The following is a 14,953-nucleotide window of genomic DNA, read 5'->3' on the forward strand; positions in this document are numbered from 1 at the left end:
TTGAGGTATGGATAATACTTTATTATACCTAAGGCAGGGATTGTTTCAACCACAGAGGCAGCTTAAAGTTACAAGGGATTAAATTTCAGTGTTAAACCAGGGGTGGAGAGGAACTACTCACTGACTTCTCATTGAAACGGTGCTAATACTCTTTGAACCTGTTTGTACTTTATTTTGTTATAGTTTTCAAAGTTTTTTATGTGTTAAGTTTGAGTCAATGCTTATTCGGCTCTGTGAAATAAAAATTTAAAGCCAGGCTAAGTAACTTTTGAAGCAATAACACATTACCACCTTGAAAAACAAAATTGACCAATCAGGTAATACATGACATCATTGCTTTCTTAATTTACACCCAAGCGGCAACCTCTGGTCTAAGAATATGAGTTCAATGCGGAAGTGCTAAAAACCGCAGTTCATCGAGGATCCACTTGAGGCTGGCTCCGGAAGTACCAGAAACCACATACACACCAATTCAAAAAAGACGATCTTTTTTTAAATAAACATGTTTACAGCCTGGTACAAAAGACGAGTGTAGTCTGGATATCTCATTTCTTGATTGGCACACACTGTATGGGGGCGTGAATTTATTTCTAACGTGGCAAATTCAAAGATATTGAGATTAAGAGTCTTCCAATGAGAGGCACAGCTGACTTGATTGACAGGCAGGAACACTGCAGCTGTTGGCTAGGAGGCTCAAAGCCCGCCTCTTTACGTCACAATCGCTCGACAGCAGCAATATGGCTGCTGTCGACAATTGGCCTCAAAACAGCGCTTCAGAAACAGATGGGTGACATCACGGATACAACGTCCATATTTTATACAGCCTATGATTACACCTAGCCTATGGGGTTTCCCAAAATACCTCTACTTGGTCTAACTTATCAAAGATAATGGTTATACTAGCTTCTGTTAAGCTAGTGATCATACCGTTTTTTTCTTAAAATAAAAGCAAAAACCATACAAAATAAGACAAACAAAATATTTTAACAAAATTTAATTAAAAAACATGAAGAACAAATGAATATGAAATGTATCTGTAGGACCACCAAAATACTGGTAGGTGAACCTTGGTTTAAAAAAAATCAAGCATGTTTAAAAACAGAACACATAAATAGTGGATTAATTGGCACTGAAGATGATTTGAGGATATTCTAAAACTCATCCATGGAAACCTGTGCTAACACTTGCTTTGCATCTCTTCTCCCTCTTAAACCACCATCATAGACTTTCCTTAGATTAAAAATACTTTCCCACCTTTAAAATGACTTACAGACTTTACTCTTGCAGGATGAGGCTAAAATATTCACATTGAAATGGTCACAGCTGCATTCTTTCAGGTTGATCAGAGGTAACAATTTATCACCATATTCAAAAGAAATACTTTGTATTTGTAGTTGAATACAGTCTACTGTTGTGATGTTGAATCAAAAGTTGTCAACATGTGCAAGATTTGCTTGTTGTCTTTCCACCCCTGGTTTAAACTTTTCTGGCTCACATTGAGTGACACATATGACCCAAATTTACAACAGGTACTCTAACTCCTAGAGGATACTGACTTTATCAATGATTGTAAACCATAGCTGTACGTATGTGACCACATATAGCATCTAAAACACTGGAGTTACAGTACCACACCAAATAACCAGAGATCACAAGTTGCCTTTAACTTACTGCCAGCTGAGAAGTCCCAAACCTCAGAACACAAAGTTAGTCTGTGAGGAGCAACATGTTAAAGAAAAGCTTATGAAAATAAACAGATATTTTTTAGAGGTATGACATACAAGTTTATAAATAGAATAGCATTTGGGTTATTCTGATAAAGAATTACATGGATACATACAGTACATTTTATATATTTGCATAATGCTATTAGAATTGATTCAAAATGGGTGTCACAGGGTCTTGAACCCACCTCTGACAGTATAGCTCACACACGCACACTTGCAAGCACACCTGGACGCACACACATCAGAAGTATGGCTGTAACATTAGAACTCCAAAACTACTGAAACTTAACCTATAAACACATCTCAAAACAGAGCGGAGGGACTGAAATGTGAAATCACCTGCTGGATGGAATAAAAGTTTGCACACTCTGGGATCTGCTGGCCTGACACGGTGCTCAATGCTCTGTAGCATTTTTTTTTTCAATCACAGTTTGCTTACTAAACAAACATCTGAACTCTAAGCAAGTGGTATCACAATGAGTTAAGATTAAAATACTGTCATTTCATGATAAAAACAATGAGAATGGCTAAAGGGAAACAACTAATGTCACTGGTGTAGAGTAAGGTTCATCTACTGTATACTGATCTGACTTCTTCTGGGTAAAGTACAGGTTCAACTGCTTATTCTATTGGTTTTTGAACACACACAACATTGCACTTGTGGAAATTTTGTGGATTAAAGTGTTTTCTCTCAGCGAGGTAAAGTATAGTAAAAGATTCGATACTACACGTTTAAAGGTGTTTTACTACCTATTAGTTTGATACAAAAAACAAAATAAATACATGTTTAGATTGATCCCTTACTTTGCACGGTGCATCTAACTTTAAAGTATTATTTCAACTCTAGGAATGTATGTGAATGCTTTAAGTGGTTAATAAAAGGGAAAAATGGTGTTAACACTGATTACGTTGAAATTAGCAACATCATCAATAAACTGTATTTTGGGTGTTTCAAGAAATGTCTTTGGGTTTTAGTTAGTTGTTGTTTTCTTTGGTTGTCACAGTGACAAGTTGCTTGGCAGCTTTGGCAATGTCATAGGCGCACTGGATGACCTGCTGAGTGACCAGCTGGATGTCCGCAGGGCAGGGGCTGTGATCCGCCGCCTTCTGGCACTCTCCGTGAAGCCGGCTGGCGCTCGACGTGAGCAGACACAGAGATCCTCGCACCGTCTCGGAGGACGGCCTCTGTGAGAGACCAGAGGGATGACGAAGACTTGATCAAGAGTTGAACTGACAACCTCCATAAATAAACCCACATTTTGGTCGGTAGGCTCTGTGTGCATTTGAGGCAACATAAAACAAAGTAATACAATAGTGTAAAGACACAACAAAGCAGTGTAATGGACAGGTCTTTCCCAATCCAAACAGGTCTGGTTAGATCCCCTCTGGCTGTTTTCGAGCAAACAACACACCCTGTAATTGCTGGGGGGAGGGAGATCAAGATGTTGGAGTCATCTTACCTTGGGAAACAGAGCAGCCATCTCAGTCACAGCCACACAGATCTTTTCTGAACAAGGAAGGAAGCTGTGGGAGAGACACAATGGGTAATGGTGGTCAACCACTCCTGTGCCATATGTGTACACAAACACAAATAAAAGGAGCTACCACAAACATTCCCAATCATGAAGATCAATGAAGAGCAGTAGATGTCATATTTGCTTCCTACCATTTATAATAGCAGGACACTTCATTCAAATATGAAATGTTTAATACAGCTGCTTTACTTCACATCTAACCGTCACAGACAAGACACTTCCTTTATTTACCTCACCTTATTCCATGTCATGAAACTGGTTAATAAAAAAACCTACAAGTATTGCAGCTTTTTAATTAACTTCACTACTTTAAAGAAAACTATTTCAGGTTTTGAATATTTGTATAGGATGGCAGTCATGGAAATTTCTGGGAAAGCAAGAGTTACAGGAATGCAAAAAAAAGATCATAAACAACACTTGGTTAACATATGTATTTGTTGAGGCTAATTCAAGTGACGTCAAACGTCAACATCAAGACTTATAGTTCAATGTAAAACAATGGACATTGACTAATGTCCTAACACAAGAAATCATGATCACAGATGTGAGAGTGTGCTTAATTTAATATTAATACTTAAATATTAGAGCATCAGTCAGACCAACAAACATGGTAAGCATCATCACCTGCAAAACGTATTACAAAATAAAAGATCTTAATAAGTATATAGTAGGTTTTAAGGCTGATATCTCTCATCATGATGCGAAAATTAAGTATGATTGTAAAACAAAAAAGAACAACAGGATATTAGAGCATGGCTGACTGCAGGAAACCTCACAGACATAACTAACTCTGTGGATTTAAAGGTCACAGGGGAATATTTCGTCATGTGGTGCTTGTTTCCTGTCAGCTGCACTTAAAGACACAAGGCCTCCCCCCAGCAGACAAACAGTTTTTACGACACATGGGTGGAGGTTGGTCTATAACGCTCAAAATCAGGGCTTCTCAATGCTGGTCCTTGGGACCAGGGTGCTTCTGGTTTGCTATATTACCGCAGCTCTGGTATAAATCACTCAGTTAGCTGGTTAGAAAGATTAAAACCAGCAGGCTCCAGGTCCCTGGGGACAACTATTGAAAACCACTGACCTAGAACCAGCTGTTATGAAGGATGAAACACCGTCTACTTCTCTAAAGGACAAGCAGAATGTCAGAAATACAGTCATGGTTCATATGCAGCCTGACAGACTCGAAGCTGTGATTTCCAGGGCAAAGCACTGAAAAATGTTCCCTTTAAGATTAAAAGAATGACCTGTTATGTATGATATGATATCATTTTTCTTCAACTATGTCACTCGTGAACTACCTTTCATGCTTGGTCTCCTGGGCGGCTCTCAGGAGCTCTTGTATGTTCTTGGTGATCTGCTCCGTCTTGCAGATGACATCCTCCGTGCATGGCAGGGTGGGATCTTCCTCACACTCCTCGACTGGCTCTCCTGTGTCAGACGCCGGCAGAGGGCTACTGAACATAAGAAAATACATATAATAATTATTCATCCCAGTGTAATGCTATGAGCTTTAGCAAAGACAAAGATTTAAATACCCTAGGTTGACTTTTGAGCATAAGTGAGTGAAACTGTTTTTTAATTTCAGATACAGATGAGTTTCTTTTCTGGTTTCTAGAAAACTGATTAGCCTGGCCGTTAATTGCTGCAGTGTTTCCTGTGGAGTCTGATGGAGCATGTGTGATTCGATTCTCTGTGCACCGGAGTCCAAAACAAATTTGAATACATTGAAGTTCAATGTATCTCATTTCAAATAATAACACTGCAGCTGAGTTTAAACACTTAGACTCCATCCAACCAAAAAAAAAAAAAAAAAAAGAAGTAATACTAATTGTGTAATTGCTTAGTAGCTGACAGAAATGGGCCATTAGTGCACTGTATAAAGCTGTAGCCGTTAATTTTCATCCAACTATCAAACAGGCTAAATACTACTTTGATAAGCACCATATTTGAATAAATATGGTCAATCTGTTGGTTTTTCTGCATCTGGTAGCATTACTCTGAGAGGTGCATGTCTTAATATGTCCCAACTGTCCCAAACATCCATCGAAAGCAATATAAGTGAAGCCTCATCCTCTATTTTTATGTGACTGAGTATTAATATTTGTTTCAGTTCATTTCTAGACATCTTTTAACCTCATGTCAAACAAATAAAGAATGTTTTGTTATATCAGTAGAAAGATGTACACATTTGTACAAAATTCCAAAACTCTCTAAAAAGGTAAACAATGAGTAAATCCTCTTGTGTACAAAGTTTACACAAATGTTCTTACCCAGCCTCCTCCACTTCAGAGTGGTTGGGCGTAGTGTCATAATCGTTCTCCAGCATAAGATTCTGTCCCTCCAGACTACAGCCCTATAGAGACATCAGTCAATTAGCATCAATCAGCAACAGTATATACATCAGGATGAACATGTTATAAAAGCAACAGTAGGCACAGATACATCAGAATCATGCATTTCTGAATTAAAACCTGAGACCACAGAATCAGACATTCAGTTTTGAAGCAGATAAAAAGAAGAAGACAGGAAATATACATCTGTGTCATTGTGGTGTAACACAGTGCACACTGCAGTGGATGCGATTAGTAAATGCAGAGAAATCCTGAAAAAGGCTGTGGATGAATGGCTATGACTTATATTAGTATTAGCCATTTTCAACCTCGCTGTCTGACCATTCAAACAGCTTTCTGTGGTGCAACATTTCCTCCTCACTCCTGAGAGGCTCTGGTTGAGTTTCTGTGTGGATAAGCAGCTGCAGTTGTTCAGACGACTGAACTGAAGCAGAGGCACTGTGGTGCATGCAGGCAGGCAGGCGATAACTGACAAGAGGCAGTTTAAAGACACAGGTCAGGATAGAGAAGACTGTGGGGTCAAGCAGCAGGACGGTTTTTCACCGCCTTCAGTACATCAGTACTTAACCCTTCGAGATCTCTCATCCCACGACCAGGACAGGGAAGAGGGGAAGGTAGGGAGGGAGGAAGCAGCCGTCCCCAAAGGACCCCTCCCAATCTAGAAAGGGGTCAAACCAAGTTGAGCATACTCTCATACTTGAGATGCAATGAACGTTGATTGATTGAATGAATGAATGAATGAATGAATGAAAAACCAACACCAGCCCCAAGCCAGGCATCATGATTTCATCTTGAGGCGACTAACCAGCATGAGCACTGGTGCTTCTGTGCTTACATTAGTCGGGAAAGGTTGTAAAATGACTCCGTCCTCGTGCCGGGCTGTTTCCACTCTGTGGGGGTACTGCCTCGGAGTAGAGCCCGTCTCATACATAGACATAGCGCGACCTCCGCGGGGTGGGTGTCGACCACATGGCCCCTGGGAGTGTTGCTGTCCGCTGGGGGCCTGCCATCGCAGTGTTGTGTTTTCAGTCTGCAGGGAGCTCAGCTGAAAAGAACAAAAACATCTTTCAGTACAACTGAAGCTGGGGTGTGATCTCCTTACAAAGGCTCTGCCAGATATCAATAATAGAGTGGAGTACAGATTAGTCTGCTGGAGAAAAGCAAAACCTCAATGTCGAGTTTCCTCTCTTGTGTTTTTGCGTCCCTTCAAAGTTTTTCTCACAACAGAAGGTTTGTTTCTTTGGCAAATGAAATGCTGACAGTGAATGTTGACAGCAACTCCTGAGGAATGACCCCCTGGGAAACTGCTGCTTAGGTGGTTGCCCGTATTTACATGCAGAGCAGTTGGAAACTTGAGAACAAATGGGACACTAAAAACAAGATAAAGACACCACATAACAAAGAGGAAGTGCCACAAGCGCAGAGACACTGAGGGCATTGAGAGGTCTTTACCACCGAGATAAAGCAGAAAAAAAAATATTTTCTATATTTAGTGTCTGCCTTTCAAAATACATCACAATAATCATTAAAGAGGAACAGTGCACAGTCAACTTACAGTGCATCTGGAAAGTATTCATACCGCCTCACCTCTTCTACATCTTACAGCCTTACAGCCTTATTTTTTAACTCAAAATTCTACACACTATACCTCATAATGACAAAGTGAAAAATGTTTTGTAGAAAATGTTGCAAACTTATTATATATAAAACCCTCACAATATCACATGTACCTATGTATTCACACACTTTACTCAATACTTTGTTGAAGCACCTTGGCAGCGATTACAGCCTCCAGTCTTCTTGGGTATGATGCTACAAGCTTGGCACGCCTGGATTTGGAGAGTTTCTATCATTCTTAATTTTTTATAGACCATAAATGAGCAAAAATGTCTACAAAATATTTTTCACTTTATTATGGGGTATTGTGTGTAGAATTTTGAGAAAAAAAAATTGAATCCATTTTGGAATAAAGCTGTAACATAAAATGAAGGAAAAGTAAAGCAGTATGAATACTTTACAGATGCACTGTAAATGTATGGAACATTTTGGAGAAAGTAGTCCAGACATTTTAGGCCCAAGCAGAGGGGGAAAGTCAGTGGACTGGGACTGTCTCTATTGCCATAAAAACAAATAAACCAGCAGGTGGAGGCAGAACATTGTGTTGTCAACACCGTCTCTCACCCAAATCAAGAGGAACACAGTGGGCTGTGGAGAATTCTGAAGCATATGAGGAAACATAAGTAAGTGCTTCCAACTCCTAAAACCATCTTGTCTATTCTATAACAAAACATAATCAAAGCATTCAGGACGGACAAATAGAGATGAATTTGTCAGATTGGTGAAAGACTGTTGTATTTGCTTTTTGAACTAGTTTTGTTTGGATAGGATGGCTATTTGCTCATGGAAGTTTTATATAAAAATGTTCAAGAATCATTAAGGAAATATTTAAATCGAAATGACAAATGCTGAACAGGTGATATCTATAAGTGTGTCTCTCTCATAAAGAGGCAGTGAGTGGAAGTATGTTTTGTGCTGCTGAAGTGGCAGCAGAGATGTACACAGGACATGAGGACAGTTTCCTCACAGCAGCTAGTAAAACTGCACAAAAACAAAACCCGTCTAAGTACCACTGGAGGCTAAGCGGGCTTTACACGTTTGTACTTCTCAGAAAGAGGGAAGTGAGTATATTAATACACAGCATGCATACACCGTGTGCTGTGAAACTCAGGTCTATGTCATATGAAGGTGTTAGTGATGTAATTCACACAAAAAACTCATACAACCATGGCGTGGTGGCCTAGTGGTAAGTGTGCCACAGATACAGAGATATAGTGGTTGTAGCAGCGGACGCTTGTTCGACTCCTGGCCTCAATATTTGCGGCATGTCTTCCCCACTCTCTGCTCCCCACATTTCCTGTCTCTCTTCAGCCCATATTTTGGGTGTTTTTTGACTGTAGGCAGTTTGATGATCCTCTCAATTTGCAATGATGCATCATGAACTCATCTTTGTCTACTGTTTGTTGATAAGTATGTCGCTCTTTGGGCATCTGTGTTCTACAACACAGAAAGGATTCAAAGTCCTATATCAAAGAAATGGAACACCTGATCTGTTTTTCCCTGATCAGCATACCAGAGGAAGTCTGGCGATTTTTAATTATTACCACAATAATTTGATCCTATCCAGAAATACAGCAGCTGTTCTCTATGTAGCTAAAAGTGGAATTAATTGAAATTACTTTGAGTAATGTACTCTTCCGTTTACATGTCGCAGTGGGGCCTTGGTGGAATCAAAATACTCAGTGTGTCTTACACACTCAATTAGAAATTTAACATCTGGTCGTGTTTAAGAGGCAAGAGGAAAGAAAGACTTCCAACATGTCAATTAAATAAATCAAGTACAAAGTGACCTCTAATCTTAAAAACGCTCCTTTGTGATACCACACAATTAAAGTGCAACAAATCAAACTATAAGGGTTTTTAAAATTTAACACACTGAAAAAAAGTTTGTATATTCTGCTGTTTTAATCCCACTGAGTTTATAAATCTCAGGTTTATTACTGACCTTGCCCTGCATCATCCGCAGCTCTTCACTCAGATGACAGTTGACTTTCAGAAGTTGTTGTATTTTGGCTTCTGACGCAGTGAGGGCAGTCTTTACCTCCATGAATTCCTGCACAGTGATTGGTCCATCAGAGAGGTCAGATGACTCTGAGCTCTGGGATGGATAATGTTACACACGTTAGGATTAATTTGATCAGTTTAAAGAGTAAAAGTAAGATGTATATAGAAGTACTGATGGTAGCATCCACCTTGGTCCTTCTATCATTGCAGCTGTCCCCACATGTGGCCTCCTGCACTGGATCCTCATCTGATGCCACACTGTCATAATCTGGCTGGTCATTGTCCTGGCTCTCGCTGTTATGGCGGCTGTTTATTCCCTGAAGGATCAGCTCCACATTATCTAAAGAGAGACAAGCAGATCAAAGCTTCAGAGAAACACCAGGACTTGCTCGTCTTCGTTAGCGTTAACAAGCTTTCTTGAGTTTGCTTTAGAGAGACAACTGGCGCTGATGTGATTTGCTGTGATTTACAGGAGGCAGTGGTTTTCATTATTAAAGCCCCAATCCACAATCTGTGTTAGCAATGTTTCTGCCCATAGAACTAAGCCAACATGGTAAATATTCATGTATTGAAATGTCAGTTTTCTTACTGAAAAATTCTCTGTCTTCAGGGTCTTAACTTACAAATACATTAACAGCAGAATAAACATAAATAAACCCAGAAAGAAAATAACATAAATAGAGAAATTTGATGACAGACGTATAATACCTTTGGGGCTTTCACAGGAATTACCCCACTGCCGTCGCTTTGCATCAGTTAGAATATCAATAACAAGGGTGGCAAATTCATGAGCACTAAACCGTGCCAATTTCTGACGACCCTGAAAGTACAAACAGACAATAATCAGCACTGACTCATCAAATGAGCATTTTACAGGAGAAACAGGTGCAGCCACTTACCTGGTTTCTAGTGGACGAGTACTCTGGATTGACCGGCAGGAAAGGCACAACTGTGGTGTCTGTAACAAGTGTGCTGTGGTTCTGAGTGGCCAACCACACTGGAAAAAAAATCACAATAAAAAAGGTACATGTTACATAGAAATTGGATTTTAAAAGGTAAAGGATAAGATGCATCACATCTTAACATTTCTTAAAAATTCACCTGCATCTGTTTCTCTTCTGTCCACTTCATCATAAACATCCATAGCAAGCTCTTCAAACTGGTGGTTACTTAGCTGGAATAAAAGACAGTCTAGTTAACTTCAAAAACAACACAAAAGCAGTAGAAAAAGAAAATATGTGTTAGAAACATCACGTTTTTAAAATGTCTCACCGACTGGAGCTTCTTCTTTGCGGCTTTGGCAAACTCTGACAAATCCAGGCTGCTGTAGACAAAATAGTTAAAATAGTGAATTTTATGCAAACTAAATTCTCCACAAAACAAGAAACCCTAAACAGAACAGAGAACAAATATACTTACTTATTTCTAATCCAACAAAAGAATGCAGCATGGGAAAAACACCACAACAAAAGTAAACCATGCAGCTGATATAATCTTTTTTGGGGCATTGCAAGACCTTTAACAAATATTCTGAAATGATTTAAAACCTTGGTATTACCTGTCTGCCATCTGTGGAATGATGAAGTGTTGACCATTTCTGTGATCTAAAAAAGCAACAATTACATTATAGGGAGTAAATACCACATTGGAGAAAGCTCTAAAATGTCATGCATGAAGAAACAATGCCTGATGTCCCTACTGCTCACCTGGTCTCCTGCCACAGAGGTAAAATGTTAACCGGTCAGTGAGTTCATACTGAATCTCCACCAGCCTCTCTGCCAGCTCCTGGTGCCCAGCTTGTCTGCACAGATAAAGACTAAAAGGTCATGCTGCAGAAATATACTAAATTACTGTGAATAAAAAGTATGTCACAGGATGAGATTTAATCTAATGATATCCAGAGGGCAGCAATTTTGTGTTTTTTGGGTTTGATTCAAACAAAGCGATGATTCTTTGTCTCTTTCTGTGCAATGCAGATTTCTTTGATCATTTTACAGAAAATGTCAAATCATTGCCTTCTATTTTCTAAATCTTTGACTTTGGTCCAAGTTTTCTCTTCCCCTCTTGCCCAAGTTACTCATTCTCTAATGTCATTAGTCAGGCCAACATAATGCCACAGTGTCTGTTCCTAATGTTCATTGTCGTTAAGGCATGTTAAATATTTCACCCATTTCTGCCTGAGACTGTTTCCTCTAAGCTAATAGCTCTGCTTTCTTACCAGTTTACATTCGTTTTCCGTCTGTCACTTTCCTTCTAAATTTACAACATTTCCTAGTAAAAGAAGTCGGATATAAATAGCACAGTTAATGCACACCAGAGTCAGTTCCTGAGAACAGGCTAAATTCACCAAAGGATGTGATTGATTTCCTGTAGCATTGCAGACAGAAGGCTGGGCTGTTTGTGGTGCTCGCAGCCAACAGTTTGAAATCATAAATCACCAGGTTGACACCATTGGAATAAAGTGTCACTATCATAAGTGAGGGTGTCACTATCATAAGTGAAGGTGTAATGAGATTCAAACAAAAGACCCACAGTGTTAAATCACAAACACTGTTTTCATACCTTGCATAATCAATAGGGGTCTTCCCGCTGGAGTCCAGAGCCCCAGGATCTGCTCCATAAACTGCCAACAGCTCTGCTTGTAAAACTTGTCCTGCTTTTGCTGCTATGTGAAGTGGAGTGTTTCCTTTCTCCTATTGTTAAAAAAAAACACAGCACAATAAAGAAGCATTAGTATCTTGCCACATTATTCTCACAGTAACATATAATTTTGTGTATTCCCTGCACTCACTGGATGGAAGAAGTTGGCCTGGGCTCCCAGAGATAAGAGCCGGAGGCAGGTCTCTAGGTTTCCAGTCCGAACGCTGGAATGAAGTTGCTGAAAGAAAATGGACAAGTAGCTTGTTTAATTAGATTTTAAGAGCTGACACAGTGTGGGCTTCACTGAATATCTGCCCAGAACTGATTAACATGATGCATTAGTCAGATCACGTTGTAGATTATTGCATATAAAAAGGGTTTTCATCCCCTTCATGCACTTTTATCTTTCCAAATAACACTCGGCTATTCATCAAACAGCAATGATTATTTAAATACCCTATTTATATGCAAAGAATCCAGTTTGTAGTTCATATTTTGTGGGAAATGATATTAGATTCACAGTGAAAATCAAACAGAAGCAAGAAGCAGATGCAGCATCTGAAAGAGCTGAAGCCAGACAGCCCCTACTATTTTATATTCACAGTCATAGCGTGACCAGTACAGGAAATATGAGCGGCAGTATGTTGGAGCAGTGCTGAATACAAAATCTCAGTCTATAAATAGGTTCAACCATTTCTGAAATTGGTAGGAAGTGCAGATACAGAAGTTAAAGAAATAAAAATACACTTGGCTGTGCTTCAGCCATGGAAGTTAGTGCAGCATGATGCAATTAGAAGATGAGAATTTGGCTTCGATTTATCTCAAAGGAGCGTATTCACTCAACAGAACGTGTACCGATTTCTCACCTTGCTGAGGTCTTTTGCGGTTACACTGTCATCCTCCCGACAAGGCATCCGATGGACGTACGCCAACATCTGGTATTTGGCCTTGATGAACTCTGTCTTGTTGGGACTGGAAACAACAAAGGATGTTTGCATCTTAACCAAGAAAGAAAAAAAATCTAGACCACCAGTGAAACTTTGAGTGGCATTCACAACTACACATGCAACATTCAAAATACAATTAGCTTGGATTGGCCGGATCTAGGATACTGACACAAAATCTGTGAAGTTCAGGGACGTCATTCCAGTAAGAACTCTAAAAATACTATCCTCCCTCGCTGTCATATGAACAACTTTATCTCTGGTGATCTGCATACAGATGGAGGAGTAGTGAACAGTCATCTACATTAGAGGGGATACTGCAACAAAGCCTAATTTTGTCCCCTTGTCTTCTGTCAATACTTGCACACTTCCTTGTTTTGTGAATAGAGGAAGTTGACACAGCTGCAGTCAACAGTAGGACAGCCTGAAAACTCAAGTCGGATAATATCCACTCCACTCAAAGACAATCTTTTTTTTTAATACCTGGAACTATACGACAGGAACTGAATTCAGCTGTAGTTCTTCAAGGAACAAAGCAGGTGGAAACACCTTATAAGGTGGCATTTATGTTGACTCTTGGAATCAAGAGAGCTGATTCCTTTTTGGTTCAATGCCCAGTCTCTCCGTCTGTTTCTGTTGGTTGTCTGATGATTAAAAGCATTCGCTCAAAGTGTGAGCATGGCTGTTTATACGAGGCCTACTGTTTATCATTACTCCACCAGTTAGACACAAGACCGACGCAGTGTTTATACCTGGCAGTGGATGGGGATGACATCATAGCTCTTATAAATATTTCATCATATTTTTGTTTAAAGTTAAAATACATTCTGCTTATTTATTTTAAAACTTTATAATAAAATGAAAAACAGCATAACTCATTTCAAGTTTTCTCTCTTGCAAAGCTAATAAACAACATTTACAAAGTGATTCAATCAGGCTTACATCTTTGGGTTATTGCAGTCAACGGTGAACTTATTTTGTCGTATATTTTTATCATCTACTCTACATGATCAAGCCACCCACTTTCTAAATGTCATTTGAGAACACCATGCTGTGAGTTATGTCCACGGTTCAGGGGCCCAAATATGCATGTTCACTGACCTTAACGATGAAAATCAATGTTGCCAATAGAGCTTTATCACAAAGTGCAAGCAAGCATACCAAATTCAGCATTGACACATGAAAATCCTTAAGAGCACTTACTGGACTCTGTCCTGAGGGTTGGCTTTGCGCTTCCCAGTAGTTGAGGATGAAGGATCAAGAAGGCTGTGCTCCCATATGGAATTAGCTCCATTGCCATACAATGTCTGGACCATCTGAAATGTACCACAACACTTTATGTGCATGTTTATCATCAGGATGTCCTCTTGTCAATGACTATGCAACCCCTGTCTTCTCTGTGATAGACAGATTAGACCTGGATGATTTAGGTGTGTGTTTAATCTTTCCTGTCGTCTCACCTGAAGCTGAGAGGATGGCCATGAAGAATGAGTCAAATGTCGGACTTGAGAGCTGTGGCGCCCCAGACCTCGATGGATGCTGCAGCACTCATCACAGATCAAAACACCCCTGTTAACAGAGGCCCACCGTGGTTCTGGAGTGAGATGAAAATATTGGTTAATATAACCAGTAGGGATGTAACGATAAATCGCAAATCGGTAAAAAATCGATACAAATAAGGGTGGATTGAAATCGATTCAACATAATTTGTATCGGGATATTATTTTTAAACAGTAGAAGGTGTTATCTGCATTATACTCTGCTTGTTCAACATCATTAAGTCTCTGGCGCTGCTCTCTCGTCACTCGCTCAGTGGAGGTGTTTTAAGTTTAAAGCATGTTTCAGAATCAGCTGACTGCACACAGCGGAGACACTCAGCTGGGGGCTGCGGCTGAGTGACAGGTCTCCAGAGCGCTTTTTTTCTCAGCCGCCGGACTGACCCGGTTTCGCTCCCGGCTGACACATGATCACATTTAAATGCTTCTCAATAAGAACGAGTAGACAGAAAACTGGACACTGTGAGTCTGAAATATGATCCTGTTCAGTTGTCCTGTTGCAGTAAATCCATATGTTGAAGTCTGAGTGATCCACAGCTGTTTAATACCGTCAGTAATATACACTGTGTCATGAAG

At 39.8% G+C, this 14,953-nt stretch overlaps 1 protein-coding gene across 7 annotated transcripts in view; it reads right to left on the reverse strand.

Moving 5' to 3' along the window:
- git2b (G protein-coupled receptor kinase interacting ArfGAP 2b) overlaps positions 1–14,953 on the reverse strand; it is a 16,448-nt gene continuing 1,495 nt past the window's right edge. Inside the window, exons 2-20 of one of the 7 annotated variants that reach the window (XM_034708850.1) lie at positions 14,282–14,415; positions 14,025–14,137; positions 12,744–12,849; positions 12,029–12,115; positions 11,800–11,930; positions 10,944–11,038; positions 10,796–10,841; positions 10,510–10,561; positions 10,339–10,411; positions 10,137–10,234; positions 9,946–10,057; positions 9,426–9,577; positions 9,179–9,331; positions 6,452–6,661; positions 6,185–6,274; positions 5,536–5,618; positions 4,564–4,719; positions 3,188–3,251; positions 1–2,912 (exon numbers count right to left, since the gene is read on the reverse strand). In XM_034708850.1, the coding sequence (XP_034564741.1) occupies positions 2,703–2,912; positions 3,188–3,251; positions 4,564–4,719; positions 5,536–5,618; positions 6,185–6,274; positions 6,452–6,661; positions 9,179–9,331; positions 9,426–9,577; positions 9,946–10,057; positions 10,137–10,234; positions 10,339–10,411; positions 10,510–10,561; positions 10,796–10,841; positions 10,944–11,038; positions 11,800–11,930; positions 12,029–12,115; positions 12,744–12,849; positions 14,025–14,137; positions 14,282–14,415 (2,165 nt within the window). In that variant the 3' untranslated portion in view covers positions 1–2,702. The remainder of the gene's footprint in view (positions 2,913–3,187; positions 3,252–4,563; positions 4,720–5,535; positions 5,619–6,184; positions 6,275–6,451; positions 6,662–9,178; positions 9,332–9,425; positions 9,578–9,945; positions 10,058–10,136; positions 10,235–10,338; positions 10,412–10,509; positions 10,562–10,795; positions 10,842–10,943; positions 11,039–11,799; positions 11,931–12,028; positions 12,116–12,743; positions 12,850–14,024; positions 14,138–14,281; positions 14,416–14,953) is intronic. The other 6 variants (XM_034708852.1, XM_034708851.1, XM_034708853.1 and 3 more) reach the window with 6 other exon arrangements.

Source organism: Notolabrus celidotus, chromosome 19 (assembly GCF_009762535.1).
Source record: "Notolabrus celidotus isolate fNotCel1 chromosome 19, fNotCel1.pri, whole genome shotgun sequence".
Classification (NCBI taxonomy): Eukaryota; Metazoa; Chordata; class Actinopteri; order Labriformes; family Labridae; genus Notolabrus; species Notolabrus celidotus.